The following is a 13,742-nucleotide window of genomic DNA, read 5'->3' as shown; positions in this document are numbered from 1 at the left end:
CAACATAGTATTGGAAGTCTTAGCCTCAGCAATCAGACAACACAAAGAAATAAAAGGCATCCAAATCAGCCGGGAGGAAGTCAAACTTCCACTCTTTGCAGATGACATGATACTCTATGTGGAAAACCAAAAAAAAAAAAAAAAAAAAAAAAAAAAAATCCACAAAAAAATGCCAGAACTGATCCATGAATTCAGCAAAGTTGCAGGATATAACATCAATGTACAGAAATCAGTACAATTCCTATGCACCCATAATGAAACAGCAGAATGAGAAATCAAGGAATAGATTCCATTCACAATTGCACCAAAACCCATAAAATACCTAGAAATAAACTTAACCAAAGAGATGAAAAATCTAAACACTGAAAACTATAAAAATCTTATGAAACAAACTGAAGAAGACAAACACAAAAAATGGAAAAAAACATTCCATGCTCATGGATTGGAAAAACAAATATTCTTAAAATGTTGATACTACCCAAAGCAATATACATATTCAATGCAATCCCTGTAAAAATAACACCAGCATTCTTCACAGAGTTAGAACAGTCTTAAGATTTGTATGGAACCAGAAAAACCCCTAATAGACAAAGCAATCCTGAAAAAGAAGAACAAAACTGGAGGCACCACAATTCCAGACTTTAATCTGTACTACCAAGATATAGTTATCCAGACAATATGGTACTGGCACAAGAAGAGACAGATAGATCAATGGAACAGAATAGAACCCAGAAATGGACCCACAAACATATGGCCAACTAATCTTTGACAAAGAGGGAAGGAGTATCTAATGGAAAAAAAGACCGTTTCTTTGGCAAATAATGCTGGGAAAACTGGACAGCGATATGTAGAAGAATGAACCAAGGTGACATTCTTATACCATACACAAAAATAAATTAAAAATGGATGAAATACCTATATGTGAAACAGGAAACCATCAAAATCCTACATGAAAACACAAGCCACCTCTTTGACCTCAGCCAGAGGAACTTCTGCTAGACATGTCACCAAAGGCAAGGAAAACAAAAGCAAATGTAAACTATTGGGACTTCAAGATAAAAAGCTTCTGCACAGCAAAAGAAACAATCAACTAAACTAAAAGGCAGCCTACAGATTGGGAGAATTTATTTGCAAATGACATATAAGATAAAGGGTTAGTACCCAAAATCTTTAAAGAACTCGTCAAACTCAAAACCCCAAAAAACAAATAATCCAGTGAAGAAATGGGTAAAAGACATGAACAGACATTTTTACAAAGATGACACATGAAAAAACGGTATCTAAAAGATACATGAAAAAATGCTTAACATCACTCATCATCAGGGAAATACAAATCCAAACCACAATGAGATACCACCTTACACCTGTCAGAATGGCTAAAATTAACAACTCAGGAAACAACAGCTGTTGGCAAGTTGCAGAGAAAGAGGATCCCTTTTCCACTACTGGTGGGAATGCAAACCATTCTGGAAAACTGTATGGAGGTTCCTCAAAAAATTAAAAATAGAACTACCCTACAACCCAGGAATCACACTACTAGATATTTATCCAAAGGATACAGGACTGCTGTTCCAAAGGGGCACATGCACCCCAATGTTTGTAGCAGTGCCATCGACAATAGCCAAAGTATGGAAACAGTCTAAATGTCCACCGACTGATGAATGGATAAAGAATATGTGGCATATATACACAATGGAATATTAGTCAGCAATGAAAAGAATGAAATGTTAACATTTGCAACAATGTGGATGGAACTAGAGTGTATTGTGCTAAGTGAAATAAGTCAGAGAAAGACAAATATCATATGACTTCACTCATATGTGGAATTTAAGATACAAAACAGATGAACATAAGGGAAGGGAAGCAAAAATAATATAAAAACAGAGGGAGACAAACCATAAGAGACTCTTAAATACAGACAACAAACTGAGGGTTGATGGGGGTGGGGAAAATGGGTCATGGGCATTGAAGACACTTGTTTGTTATATGTAAGTGATGAATCACTAAATTCTATTCCTGTAAACATTGTTGCAATATATATTAACATGGATTTAATTTTTTTTTAATTTTTAAAAATGAAAAGGCAAAACAGTGAATAGAAGATATTTTAAATATGTCTGATAAGACATTAATATGCATATGATATAAAGAACTTATATAAACAACAAATAATCTGATTTAAAAGTTAAAAACCTTCAATAGACAATTTTTTAAAGAAGACATACAGGGGCGCCTGGGTGGCTCAGTCGGTTGAACAACTGACTTTGGCTTAGGTCATGATCTCACGGTTTGTGAGTTTGAGCCCCGCGTCAGGCTCTGTGCTGACAGCTCAGAGCCTGGAGCCTGCTTCTGATTCTGTGTCTCCCTCTCTCTCTGCCCCTCCCTCACTCATGCTCTGTCTCTCTCTGTCTCAGAAATAAACATTAAAAAAAATTTTTAAAAAGAAAAAAAAGAAGACATACAGAAGGTCAACAAACAAATAAAACAATATTCAACTTCACTTAGTAGGGAAATGCAAATCAAATCCACAGTGAGCTATCACCTCATACCTTTCAGAATGGCTAGTAGAAAAGACAAGAAATAGCAAGTTTTGGTGAGGATATGGAGAAAGAGGAACCTCTTGCACTGTTGGAGGGAATGCAAACTTGTGTAGCCACTCTGGACTACAGCATGGAGTTCCTCAAAAAAACAAAACATAGAATTAACACTGTAACAATTCCATTTCTGGGTATTTATCTTAAAAAATGAAACACTGATTTGAAAAGATTATATGCACTCTGTTCATTGCAGCATAATTTACAATAGCCAAAATATGAAAGCAACCAAAATATCTATCAAGAGATGAATGGATAAAGAATATACATATACACACATACACAATGAGATATTACTCAACCCATGTAAAGAATGCAATCTTGTCATTTGTGCCAAGTGAAATAAGTTAGATGAATAAAGACAAATACCATAGGATTTCACCATATATTCCATATGTGGAATTTAAGAAGAAAGTCCAACAACAAAACAAAAACAGACTCTTAAAGATGGGGAACAAACTTACAGTTGTCAGAGGGGACAGAGGTGGTGGGTGGGTGAAATGGATGAAGAAGATTAAGAGGTACAAACTTTCCATTACAAAATAATTGTAATGTTGATGTAAAGTACAGCATAGACAATACAGTCAATTATATTGTAATAACTTTGCGTGGTGATATATTGCTACTAAGCTTACCATGATCATTTTGTAACATATACAAACGTTGAGTCATTATGTTATAAACCTGAAACAAACATAGCATTGTATGTTAACTATACTTCAATGAAAACAATATTAAATATTTTAATTATTGTTGGTAATTATCTTGTCATATGCAATGTTTAATATTAAATCCCAAATACTCAAGTGTCCTTCAATTTTACACATCTACTCAAAGTTTTTGTTAATTATATTTTTGCATAATGCACATTGCATTTCAATTTCATTGCAAATACTTTATCTGCTTTGTAAAATTATAAAATTGAGAATTAACATTGATGAACTGTTCAGTGTCTTAACATTTCAGCAAATATGTAGAGTGGCTCAACTCTGTGAAATTAGGGATACTATGTGTCATAAGTGATTATTTTTAGCAACGTAATGTTTTCCAACATCAATAAATTTTGCTTTAGTGAGACAATTGGGAATAAGCGAGTCCAAAAGAAGAAAGATCCTATTCTACTATGGCAACTGAAAAATAGGTGGGCAGTGAGAATGACCCCCTCCTTTTGATAAATGAATTGATAGACTGAGTACTTGCTAAAGGTTGGAGTTCTCCTGATAACTATATCATATCTGGAATGTTTGAAAAATACTTTGAAATCCAGGTATGTTTGGTGTTTTTTTTTTCCAGCAATCTCTGAGAGAGCAAATTTGAAAAGGTAACAGCAAAAAGTACTCTCCCAGTGAATCAATTAATTGATTGATTTTGGTCAGGAAAGTTAAAAGTCAACTTTTCATCTACAATTTCTGTACCAGGAATGGATCTTAAAATGACAAGATGACCTAGGGAAGTTAAGACCATGTTTTGAGTTCAAAGTCAAGTATCCCACTCTCCCCAGTGGATAGATTCAATGCAATCCGAGTCAATATATCCCAGCAAACTTCTTTCTTAATAATTACCAAAATTATTTTAAAATCTATTTGGAAAAGAAAAGAATAGTCAAGACAATCTTGAAAAACAATAATAAAATTGAGATCCTAAGCTGCATGTTTCAAGACTTTTTATAAAGCTACAGTATTCAAGACAATGTGGTAGTAGGACAGCATAAAGACTCCAGAAAGAGGCCAACATATAGATGGACAAGTAATATTCAACAAAGGCATCAAGGCAATTCAATGGGAATACAAATATCCCTTCAGCATATTGTGCTGAAACAACCAGGTAACTACATACAAAGGCAGACCCTCAAACTCTACCCCATAGAGAAAAATCAACTTGAGATGGGTCATGGACGTGAGTCTACAGAAGACCACAGAGAAGAATATCCTTGAGACTTTTGGGTAGGCAAAGGTTTCCTTGAGAACACACAGAAAGAAAAAGCCATTAAAAATGATAAATGGACTTCTTCATAACTTAAATCTTCCTCTCATCAAAATCACTATCAAGTCACTGAAATGGCAAGTCACAGAACTGGATAAAATATTTTCAGTGCATACATATGCCCAAGGATTTGTAGCTAGCATATATAAAGAATTCCCTCAACTCAGTAATGAAAAGACAAACAATTTTTAGGTTGGCAAATGAACAGACACTTCATGAAAGAAAATATACAAATGGCCGAGGACATTAAACAGTGCTGAACACAATTGGTCATCAGGAAAGCTAGAAGTAAAACCATAATGAGATGCCACTACAGATCCACCAGAATTAATGAAGTTAAAAATCTAACATCACATGTTGGACTGTACGTGGAGCAATCAGACCTCTCTTACAATGCTGGCATAGAAACAAGATGGCACAACCACTTTGGTAAACTGTTGTGCTTTCTTTTTTTTTCAGTTTACTAAACAATTAAGCATACATTTGTCCCATGATCCAGCAATTCCACTATAAGTATTTATCCAAAAGAAATAAAAATATTTGTTCACCAAAAAAAAAAATTGAACAAGAATGTTCACTATGTAGTGTATAATTCCAATTATACAACATTCCAGAAAGGGCAAAACTACAGAGACAGTGAAAAGATCACTGGTTGCCAGGAGCATGGTGGAGGAGACAGGAATAGGAAGAGGATAGTTAGGGCTGTGAAAATATTCTGTATGATGTTACAGTGATAGGTGTGTATGTGTGTGTGTGTGTGTATATATGTATATACACACAAAACATTTATACAAACCCATAGAACGTACAACACCGAGAGTGACCCTTAAGGTAAACCAAAGACCAAAGACTTTGGGCAGTTATAATGTGCCACTGTAAGTCCATCTTTGGTTGAAAATGTACCATTCTAGGGGCACCTGGGTGTCTCAGTCAGCTGGGTGTCTGACTTTGGCTCAGGTCATGAGCTCAGGGTTCATAAGTTCAAGCCCCACATCAGGCTCTGTACTGACAGTTCAGAGCCTGGAGCCTGCTTTGGATTCTGTGTCTCCCATTCTCTCTGCCCCTCCTTTGCTGGCACTCTCTCTCTCTGTCTTCCAAAAATAAAGAAACATCAAAAAAAATTTTTTAAAAAAGAAAATGTACCATTCTAGTGAGTAATGATGACAAGAGGGTGAATATGGGGTGCAAAGGGGTATATGAGTAATCTCTATACCTTACTCTCTATTTTGTTGTAAACATTAAATTTATCTTAAAAGTGTCTTGAAAAAGAATGTTTATTTCAGCTCCATTTATAAAATCAAAATCAGGAAACACCCAGATGTTCATCAATAGGATAAATTAACTGTAGCACATTTATGGAGTACAGAATATACTCAATCTCAAAAATATACTGGGGCACCTGGAAGGCTCAGTAAGTTAAGCATCTGACTCTTGATTTTGGCTCAGGTCAGGATCTCATGGTTCGTGAGAACAAGCCCCACCTTGGGCTCTGAGCTGACAGCTTGGGATTTTCTCTCTCCCTATCTCTCTGACCCTCCCCTGCTTGTTCGTTCTCTCTCTCAAAATAAAAAAATAAACTTTAAAAATATGCTAAGTGAAAGAAACCAAGCACAAAACAAACATAACGTAAATTTATATAATATTCTGGAATAGGTAAAACTAACTTATAATAACAATGGTTATTGTTATGAGGGGTTTTTTTTTTTTGAGTGACTGAGGAGGATAATAGAATGTTCTGGGGTTAGTGGCAATATTCTGTCTTAATATGCATTCATCATAACTGATTGCATGATATATTTAATATCTCAATATTAACTATCCATAATTATGCCACAGGTAAAGAGTTAAAAATTGTGTCCTCACAGGAATATCATGTATCTTAGATGTGATACAAGACCAGACTCAAGATCACACAGAAGATATTTGCCAATGACATATTCAATAAAGGGTTAGTATCAAAAATATATAAAGAATTTATACAACTCATCACTAAAACCACAAAAAAATCAAATTTAAAAATGGGCAGAAGACAGATATTTCTCCAAAGAAGACACATGCATGGCAAACAGACACATGAAAAGGTGCTCAACATCACTTATCATCAGGGAAATGCAAATCAAAACCACAGTGAGATATCACCTCACACCTGTCAGAATGGCTAAAATAAAAAATACCAAGAAACCACAGGTGTTGGTGAGACTGTGGAGAAAAAGAACCTTTGTGCACTGCTGGTGGGAATGCAAACTGGTGCAGCCACTCTGGAAAATGGTATGGAGGTTCCTTATAAAACTAAAAATAGAGCTACCATATGATGGAGTAATTCCACTAGTGGCTATTTACCCCCAAAATACAAAAACATGAATTCAAAAAGATATAGAAGTCCCTATGTTTATTGCAGCATTATTTACAATAGCCAAATTATGGAAGCAACCTAAGTGCCCATTGACTGATGAATGGATAAAGAAGATGTGATGTGTGTGTGTGTGTGTGTGTGTGTGTGTGTGTGTATAACATCCATAAAAAATATGAAATCTTGCCATTTGCAATGACATGAATGGAACCAGAGGGTATGCTAAGTGAAATAAATCACAGAAAGACAAATACCCTATTATTCCACTCATATGTGGAATTTAAGAAAAAAAAAGGAAAATAGAGACAAACCAAGAAACAGACTCTAAACTATAGAGAACAAACTGATGATTTCCAGAAGGGAGGTGGGTGGGAGGATGGGTTAAATATGTGATGGGCATTAAGGAGGGAACTTATTGTGATGAGCACCAGGTGTTGTATGGAAGTGTTGAATCAGTATATCATTCACCTGAAATGAATGTAACACTGTATGTTAACTCTACTACAATTAAACTTTTTTAAAGAGTGAAGGTAAAAAAAATAAATTAAAAAATTTAAAATTTAAAAATAAAGGTCCTACTTGGGACAGCTAAGAACTGACATAACTTCTTGGCTTCACATAGGTTTCCCTCACACTGTCTTTTATTTTCACCTTTGGCATTGAAATATATGTGGATTTCTGGCGTTGGGGGAGCTCTGCATCATTATTTATTTCTCCTCAAACTCATCTGGCATCATCCTGTACAAATACCTGCATTTGGAACATACTGAGCATGACATAAGAACCATTTAGGCAAAGTTACTTCCAGACTTAGGAGCATGTTTAATTTACATCTTCGTCTTGGATCCAAACATAGACTTCTGGAAACTTCAGAATCCTCACTCACAATTTCTACTCAATGACTTTATCTTCTGTTCTTTAAGGATTTTACATTTCTTCTACAGTTTAACTCAACAGCTATATCAATAGATGAAGCTTCCTTGGCACTGGCCCAACAAAAATGAGTAAGATGCCTCTGTCCACAAGTGACACAGACACATGCACCAATTTTGATAAAATTATCTAGGCAGTACACTGATAAAAGAGTAAGGTGCATTGAGGAGGGCATGATTCCTTACATTACAATGAAGAATATCAGGGAGGGGATAAGAGTTTCTAACGTTTAAATTTGATTTTAAAGTATGAGCAAGATACTAACAAATACAGAAACCCAATAGCATCCAAAGGGAGATGGAATAGTCATTGGGGTCTATTGGTGGAATAATTATATGGTTGGTGGAGTAATGGCTATCTTGGTGAGGAAGAAAGGAAGCCAAAAGGCAAATATAATGCCAGCTGGTAAAAATTGGTGGATCCCATACTCACACATGTCCCCTGGCGAGCAGTGACTTTTTGCTCCCACTGCTCTTTTCAAATGAGGCTCTTATTGGATTCACCTGCTGACCACGTGAAAGGGGGCAGATAGTCATATAGTTTTTGTAATAGCCACACTCTAAGATGCTATTTCTTTCATATATATTTGAATTTCCATAGCAGCACACAGTAAGAGTAAAAGTGCAAACACACACACACACACACACACACACACACACACACACACACACACACACACGTGCACGCACCAGTGATGGCAGGTTGGAGACTAGTAGTGATAGGTGCCCACGACAGACTCAGACTTTTTTTATGCTTGCACATATAAGTTTATTTCTTTTTTTTAATTTTTTTATTATGTTTCTTTATTTTTTGAGAGGCAGAGAGAGACAGAGCATGAGTGGGGGAGGGGCAGAGAGAGAGGGAGACACAGAATCTGAAGCAGGTTCCAGGCTCTGAGCTGTTAGCCCAGAGTCCAACACGGGGCTCAAACCCATGAACCGTGAGATAATGACCTGAGTGGAAGTTGGACACTCAACCGACTAAGCCACCCAGGCACCCCCATAAGTTATTTAAGTTTTTGTTTTAATCCCAGTTAGTCAACATACAGTATTACATTGATTCCAGGTGTACAATATAGTGATTCAAACTTCCATACATCACCCAGTGCTCATCATGACAAGTGCCCAATCACCTATTTCACCCTTTCCCCCACCTCTCCTCTGGTGACCATTGGTTTATTCCCTGTAATTCACAGACTCTGGGACTTACTTGCATATGTCCACAGCCTGTCACACTGAACATTACGGAAACGTGTATCCCTGTGTGAAGGGTTGGATTATAGGCTGATAGAGGCTGATATATCCTCAGAGCTTATCATAGAAGCCATCAGAAGGTTCAGTCTGCCATCATGTACACACATGTGCCAGAACATGATGACATGACACCCCAGAAATATCAAAGGAACAAAATGCCTGAACTCCTAGCACTGCCTGCAGTTTTCTGAATAAGTTGCTTACCTAATGAATTATTGGCTATTATCTAGAATGTCTATGAAGGAAGTGATCTTTCCTGACTTGTTCATCCTTATATAGCAGTGCCTGGCTCTTAGTATATAGTCCATAAATATTTGTGATTAGATTAAAAAAGGATTTTGACAAATGAATGCACAGCTACATCCACAGCACCTCTCATCACTGTTTCCTCGGCCATCTCCCAAAATGTAAACGTATCTTGGTCATTTATATTTTGTCCATGCTGTAATTCCCATAATGGAATCCCTTTCCTTTCCCCAGACACCTGCCTTTATCCCTCCAAAACTCTCCAGTGTACCACTGGGATGTCCTGTTCCATAATTAGTAAACTCACCTCCATCCTCAATTATTTACTTGGCATTTTCTACACCTCCTGGCATTACCTGAGTTGAATCCCCCCACTGAAGACACTATTTCATTCCCAGCTCCATAATGAGAAAATCATTCCACCTTCAGTGCCTCAGAATGTGGGGTTGAGCCAATTAGCTTTATTCTACTTCTAGATCTTTCTTCCCTTCTCTCTTATTCTTAAAATGCACTGATTCATTTGAAGCTTCTGTCTCTTTGGCTGAGCAACTAGACAGGGCATTTCCCATGTATGGTGTCAGCCTGCATCAGAATCACAGCATTAAAATGCCCAGTCAAGAACACAATCAGATGTTTTAAATCAGAAATTCTTGGTATTAAACCTGAGAATCTTAATTCTTAACAAGTGTACCATGGACTCTTATGAATCCTCAAGTTGGAGGAACTTTGTTCTTCCCTGTTTTGCTCTTATCATTTACTGGAATCTTAACCTCTGTCCTTTGTGCATTTACATCTGGCTCACAGTTTTCCTCTGCCCCCAAGACCTGCAACCACCCCAGCCTCCTTCAAAAGTAGGATAAACATTTGAACACGTTGGTATCCCTGCTTTCACCTCCAGGATAGTTACCACCTGTCAATCGTGTCACACCAGGAGCCCATCACACCCTGGGCTGCCCCTGCTCCACAGGCTCAGAGTGAACCCACAAAATAACTTCTGTCCTTGTAGTTTTCTTCTCAGTCACTTGCCTTATTCTTTGCAACTGAACAGAAGGATATAAAAATGATTTTATAAGTAGTGTTCTTTTATAGACAGTGAGAAATGATGTTGCATCCTCGTAGAAATTGTGCTGTTACTTCAGAGCAGAAAATGAGAGATTATAGGGCCTGATCCTAGTTCCACCTACATCAGAAATTGGCAGCAGCTAAGGACTGAACACAGGTAATTAGGCAAACTACACAGCAAATTCAATAATTTATATTCATGATTTTGGTAAAAAAAAACCCTAGAAGAATGGACTTTTATAAAGGAATAGTGAAAAAGCAGCAACAAATAGATCTTTGGTGGATGACATTCAAAAGTCAAAAAGCATGCACCATTGCAATCAACCTGACATGGGAGGCAAAAGAACAAGTCTCTCTCCATTAAATAATGAAAGAATATTTCATTTAGTATCTGCATCCACCATTTGACCATATGCTCCATGATGTTGATGATTTTATGTCTTATCTACAATTATATCCCCAGCATCTAAACATGTTAGATTTATAACAAGAAATGAATACATATCTACAAGATGAATGAATAATTGGATCTGATAAAAAGAAAGCCATTTCCAAGGATGTGGAGAAAGAGGAACCCTCTTGCAAGCTGGTGCATCCACTCTTGAAAACAGTATGGAGGTTCCTCAAAAAATTAAAAATAGAACTACCCTATGGCCCAGCAGTTGCACTACTAGGTTTTTATCCAAGGGTTACAGGTGTGATGTTTCCAAGGGCCACCTGCACCCCAATGTTTATAGCAGCACTACCAACAATAGTCAAAGTATGGAAAGAGCCCAAATGTCCATTGATGGGTGAATGGATAAAGAAAATTTTGGTGTACACACACACACACACACACACACACACACACACACACACACACACACAATGGAGTATTACTTGGCAATCAAAAAGAATGAAATCTTTCCATTTGCAACAACATGGATGGAACTAGAGGGTATTAAGCTAAGTGAAATTTGTCAGAGAAAGACAAATATCACATGACTTCACTAATATGAGGCCTTTAAGACACAGAACAGATGAACATAAGGGAAGGGAAGCAAAAATAATAGAAAAACAGGGAGGGGGACAAAACAGAAGAGACTCTTAAATATGGAGAAGAAACAGAGGGACACTGGAGGGGTTGTGGGAGGGGGATGGGCTAAATGGGCAAGGGCCATTAAGGAATCTACTCCTGAAATCATTGTTGCACTATATGGTAACTAATTTGGAGGCAAATTAAAAGAAAAATAATAATTAAAAAAAAGAAAGCCATTTCATTACAACAGAGACTCAGAATGAACTATAAACAGAAGTCTATTCCTGTAAGTGGGGGCTTGGTGTGTCAGGGCTCAAACTAAGAACCTGGATCCAGAGACCAGTGAGTGTGGACTTCTCCTTGCTCAACACTTTGCACTGAGCAGCTTTGGGCACATGACACATCAGCAGTGGTCCTGCTGAGGTGATGAAGCAATGGTGACTAAGAACCAAGACCCACCAGGTCAGAGTACTAGATGCATCAAAACTTTAGGACTTTTGCTAGACTAGACTTTTGGATGAAAATTATGGTTGAGCTTGGAGGAAAATAGCAAAGAAAAAGAAATAAATGGCAAGGCACAAAACACATTCTTGTTCTTGTATTTTTCAAGTCTGTGTTTCTTTTGTCCCCCCAGTTCAACTGTATTGAGCATTCTTTAAGACAATGGTTATTGGGGCGCCTGGGTGGCGCAGTCGGTTAAGCGTCCGACTTCAGCCAGGTCACGATCTCACGGTCCGTGAGTTCGAGCCCCGCGTCAGGCTCTGGGCTGATGGCTCAGAGCCTGGAGCCTGTTTCTGATTCTGTGTCTCCCTCTCTCTCTGCCCCTCCCCCATTCATGCTCTGTCTCTCTCTGTCCCAAAAAATAAATAAACGTTGAAAAAAAAAATTAAAAAAAAAAGACAATGGTTATTAAATCTACTCATTTCTATACCATACTGTACCTCCATCAGCACCCTGCAGAAAGTAAGGGCCTAATCAGCTAATGATGAATGGACCTGAAATCGCAGCTTTGAATGCAACACAGCTATTTCTCCCCTACTTTTGGGTGAGGAGGTAAAGCTTCAGCTTTTTGCAATGAGGTTATTCTCTCTTCTCAGGTTAAGCAAGAGACCAACATGTGCCAACTGCTTCAGTTATTCTGGGAATCCCAAGTCCTCCTCCCCAGTCTTATTAGTGCCCCCTTGACCTCCCTGTTCCTTAGAGTGTAGATGAGTGGATTAAGTGCTGGGGTTGCAACGGTGTAGAAAAGGGTGAGGAACTTGCCCTGTTCTTGAGCATAGCGGTTCTTGGGTTGGAGATAGACAGCTGTCACTGTGCCATAGAAGAGGGACACCACAAGAAGGTGAGAAGTGCAGGTGCTGAATGCCTTCCGCTGCCCTGCAGCTGACTTTATTCTCAGCACAGCCTTAGCAACAGCCCCGTACGAGGAAAGGATGATGACCAGGGGTAGCACCAGGAAAATGATACTGGCTATGGACATCTGGATTTCATTGTAGGTTGTGTCTGCACTGGAAGCCTGAATCAGGGCTGGGACTTCACACACAATGTCATCCACCCTGCGGTGGGAGCAGAAGGGTAACTGGAGGGTGGCAGGAGACTGGACCAGGGACTGAACCAGGCCAGCCCCCCATGCAAGGATGGCCAGCTGCAGACAAAATTTGGGGTGCATGATAGCAGTATATTGCAGCGGGTGACACACTGCCACATAGCGGTCCATAGCCATGACCACAAGAAGGACACATTCGGTGGCCCCAAGCCATAAGAAGACATAGAGTTGAAAAGCACAGCCAATGTAGCTGATGGTCTTCTCTGGACCCCAGAAATTAACTAACATCTGTGGAACACAGCTGCTGGTGAAAGAGAGGTCTAGCAGGGAAAGGTTGCAAAGAAAGAAATACATGGGAATGTGGAGTTTAGGGTCCTTTGAGGAAACAAGAATAATGACCATATTTCCTGCAAGAGTCAAACAATAAAAGATCAGAACAACCCAGAAGAGTATCTTCTCCAAATATGGCTTCTCAGAGAAGCCCAGGAGGATGAAATCACTGTGGCTGTCATTGCAAACTGTTATCATAGCTTCTGGAGCAGTCATCTCTTTGGGGGAATGGTTCAAAAGTAGTTGCTCAAAAGCCTGTGATGGTTCCAATACAGAAACAGGAAGACATGTTACCTCCTTTCTACTCAAGGATGAGATTCTGCCTCCTATAGTGCAGGGAAAAATAAAAGATTCAGTGACTTATTCTAATCTTTGATACCCATTATTCATTATCTATTTCTCTTCCTCTTACACATCTTCATATATG

General features: G+C 38.2%; 1 protein-coding gene across 1 annotated transcript; it reads right to left on the bottom strand.

Moving 5' to 3' along the window:
- Positions 1-12,568: 12,568 nt before the first annotated feature.
- Positions 12,569-13,513, bottom strand: LOC112853692 (olfactory receptor 2H2-like). The gene has a single exon (XM_025917257.1). The coding sequence runs from the start codon at positions 13,511-13,513 to the stop codon at positions 12,569-12,571; it is 945 nt and encodes a 314-aa protein (XP_025773042.1).
- Between the last annotated feature and the right edge of the window lie 229 nt (positions 13,514-13,742).

Source organism: Puma concolor, chromosome B2 (genome assembly GCF_028749965.1).
Source record: "Puma concolor isolate L17-30 chromosome B2, mPumCon1.1.hap2, whole genome shotgun sequence".
Classification (NCBI taxonomy): Eukaryota; Metazoa; Chordata; class Mammalia; order Carnivora; family Felidae; genus Puma; species Puma concolor.
The sequence above is the reverse complement of the archived record's forward strand: the minus strand, read 5'-3'. Positions and strand labels throughout refer to the sequence as shown.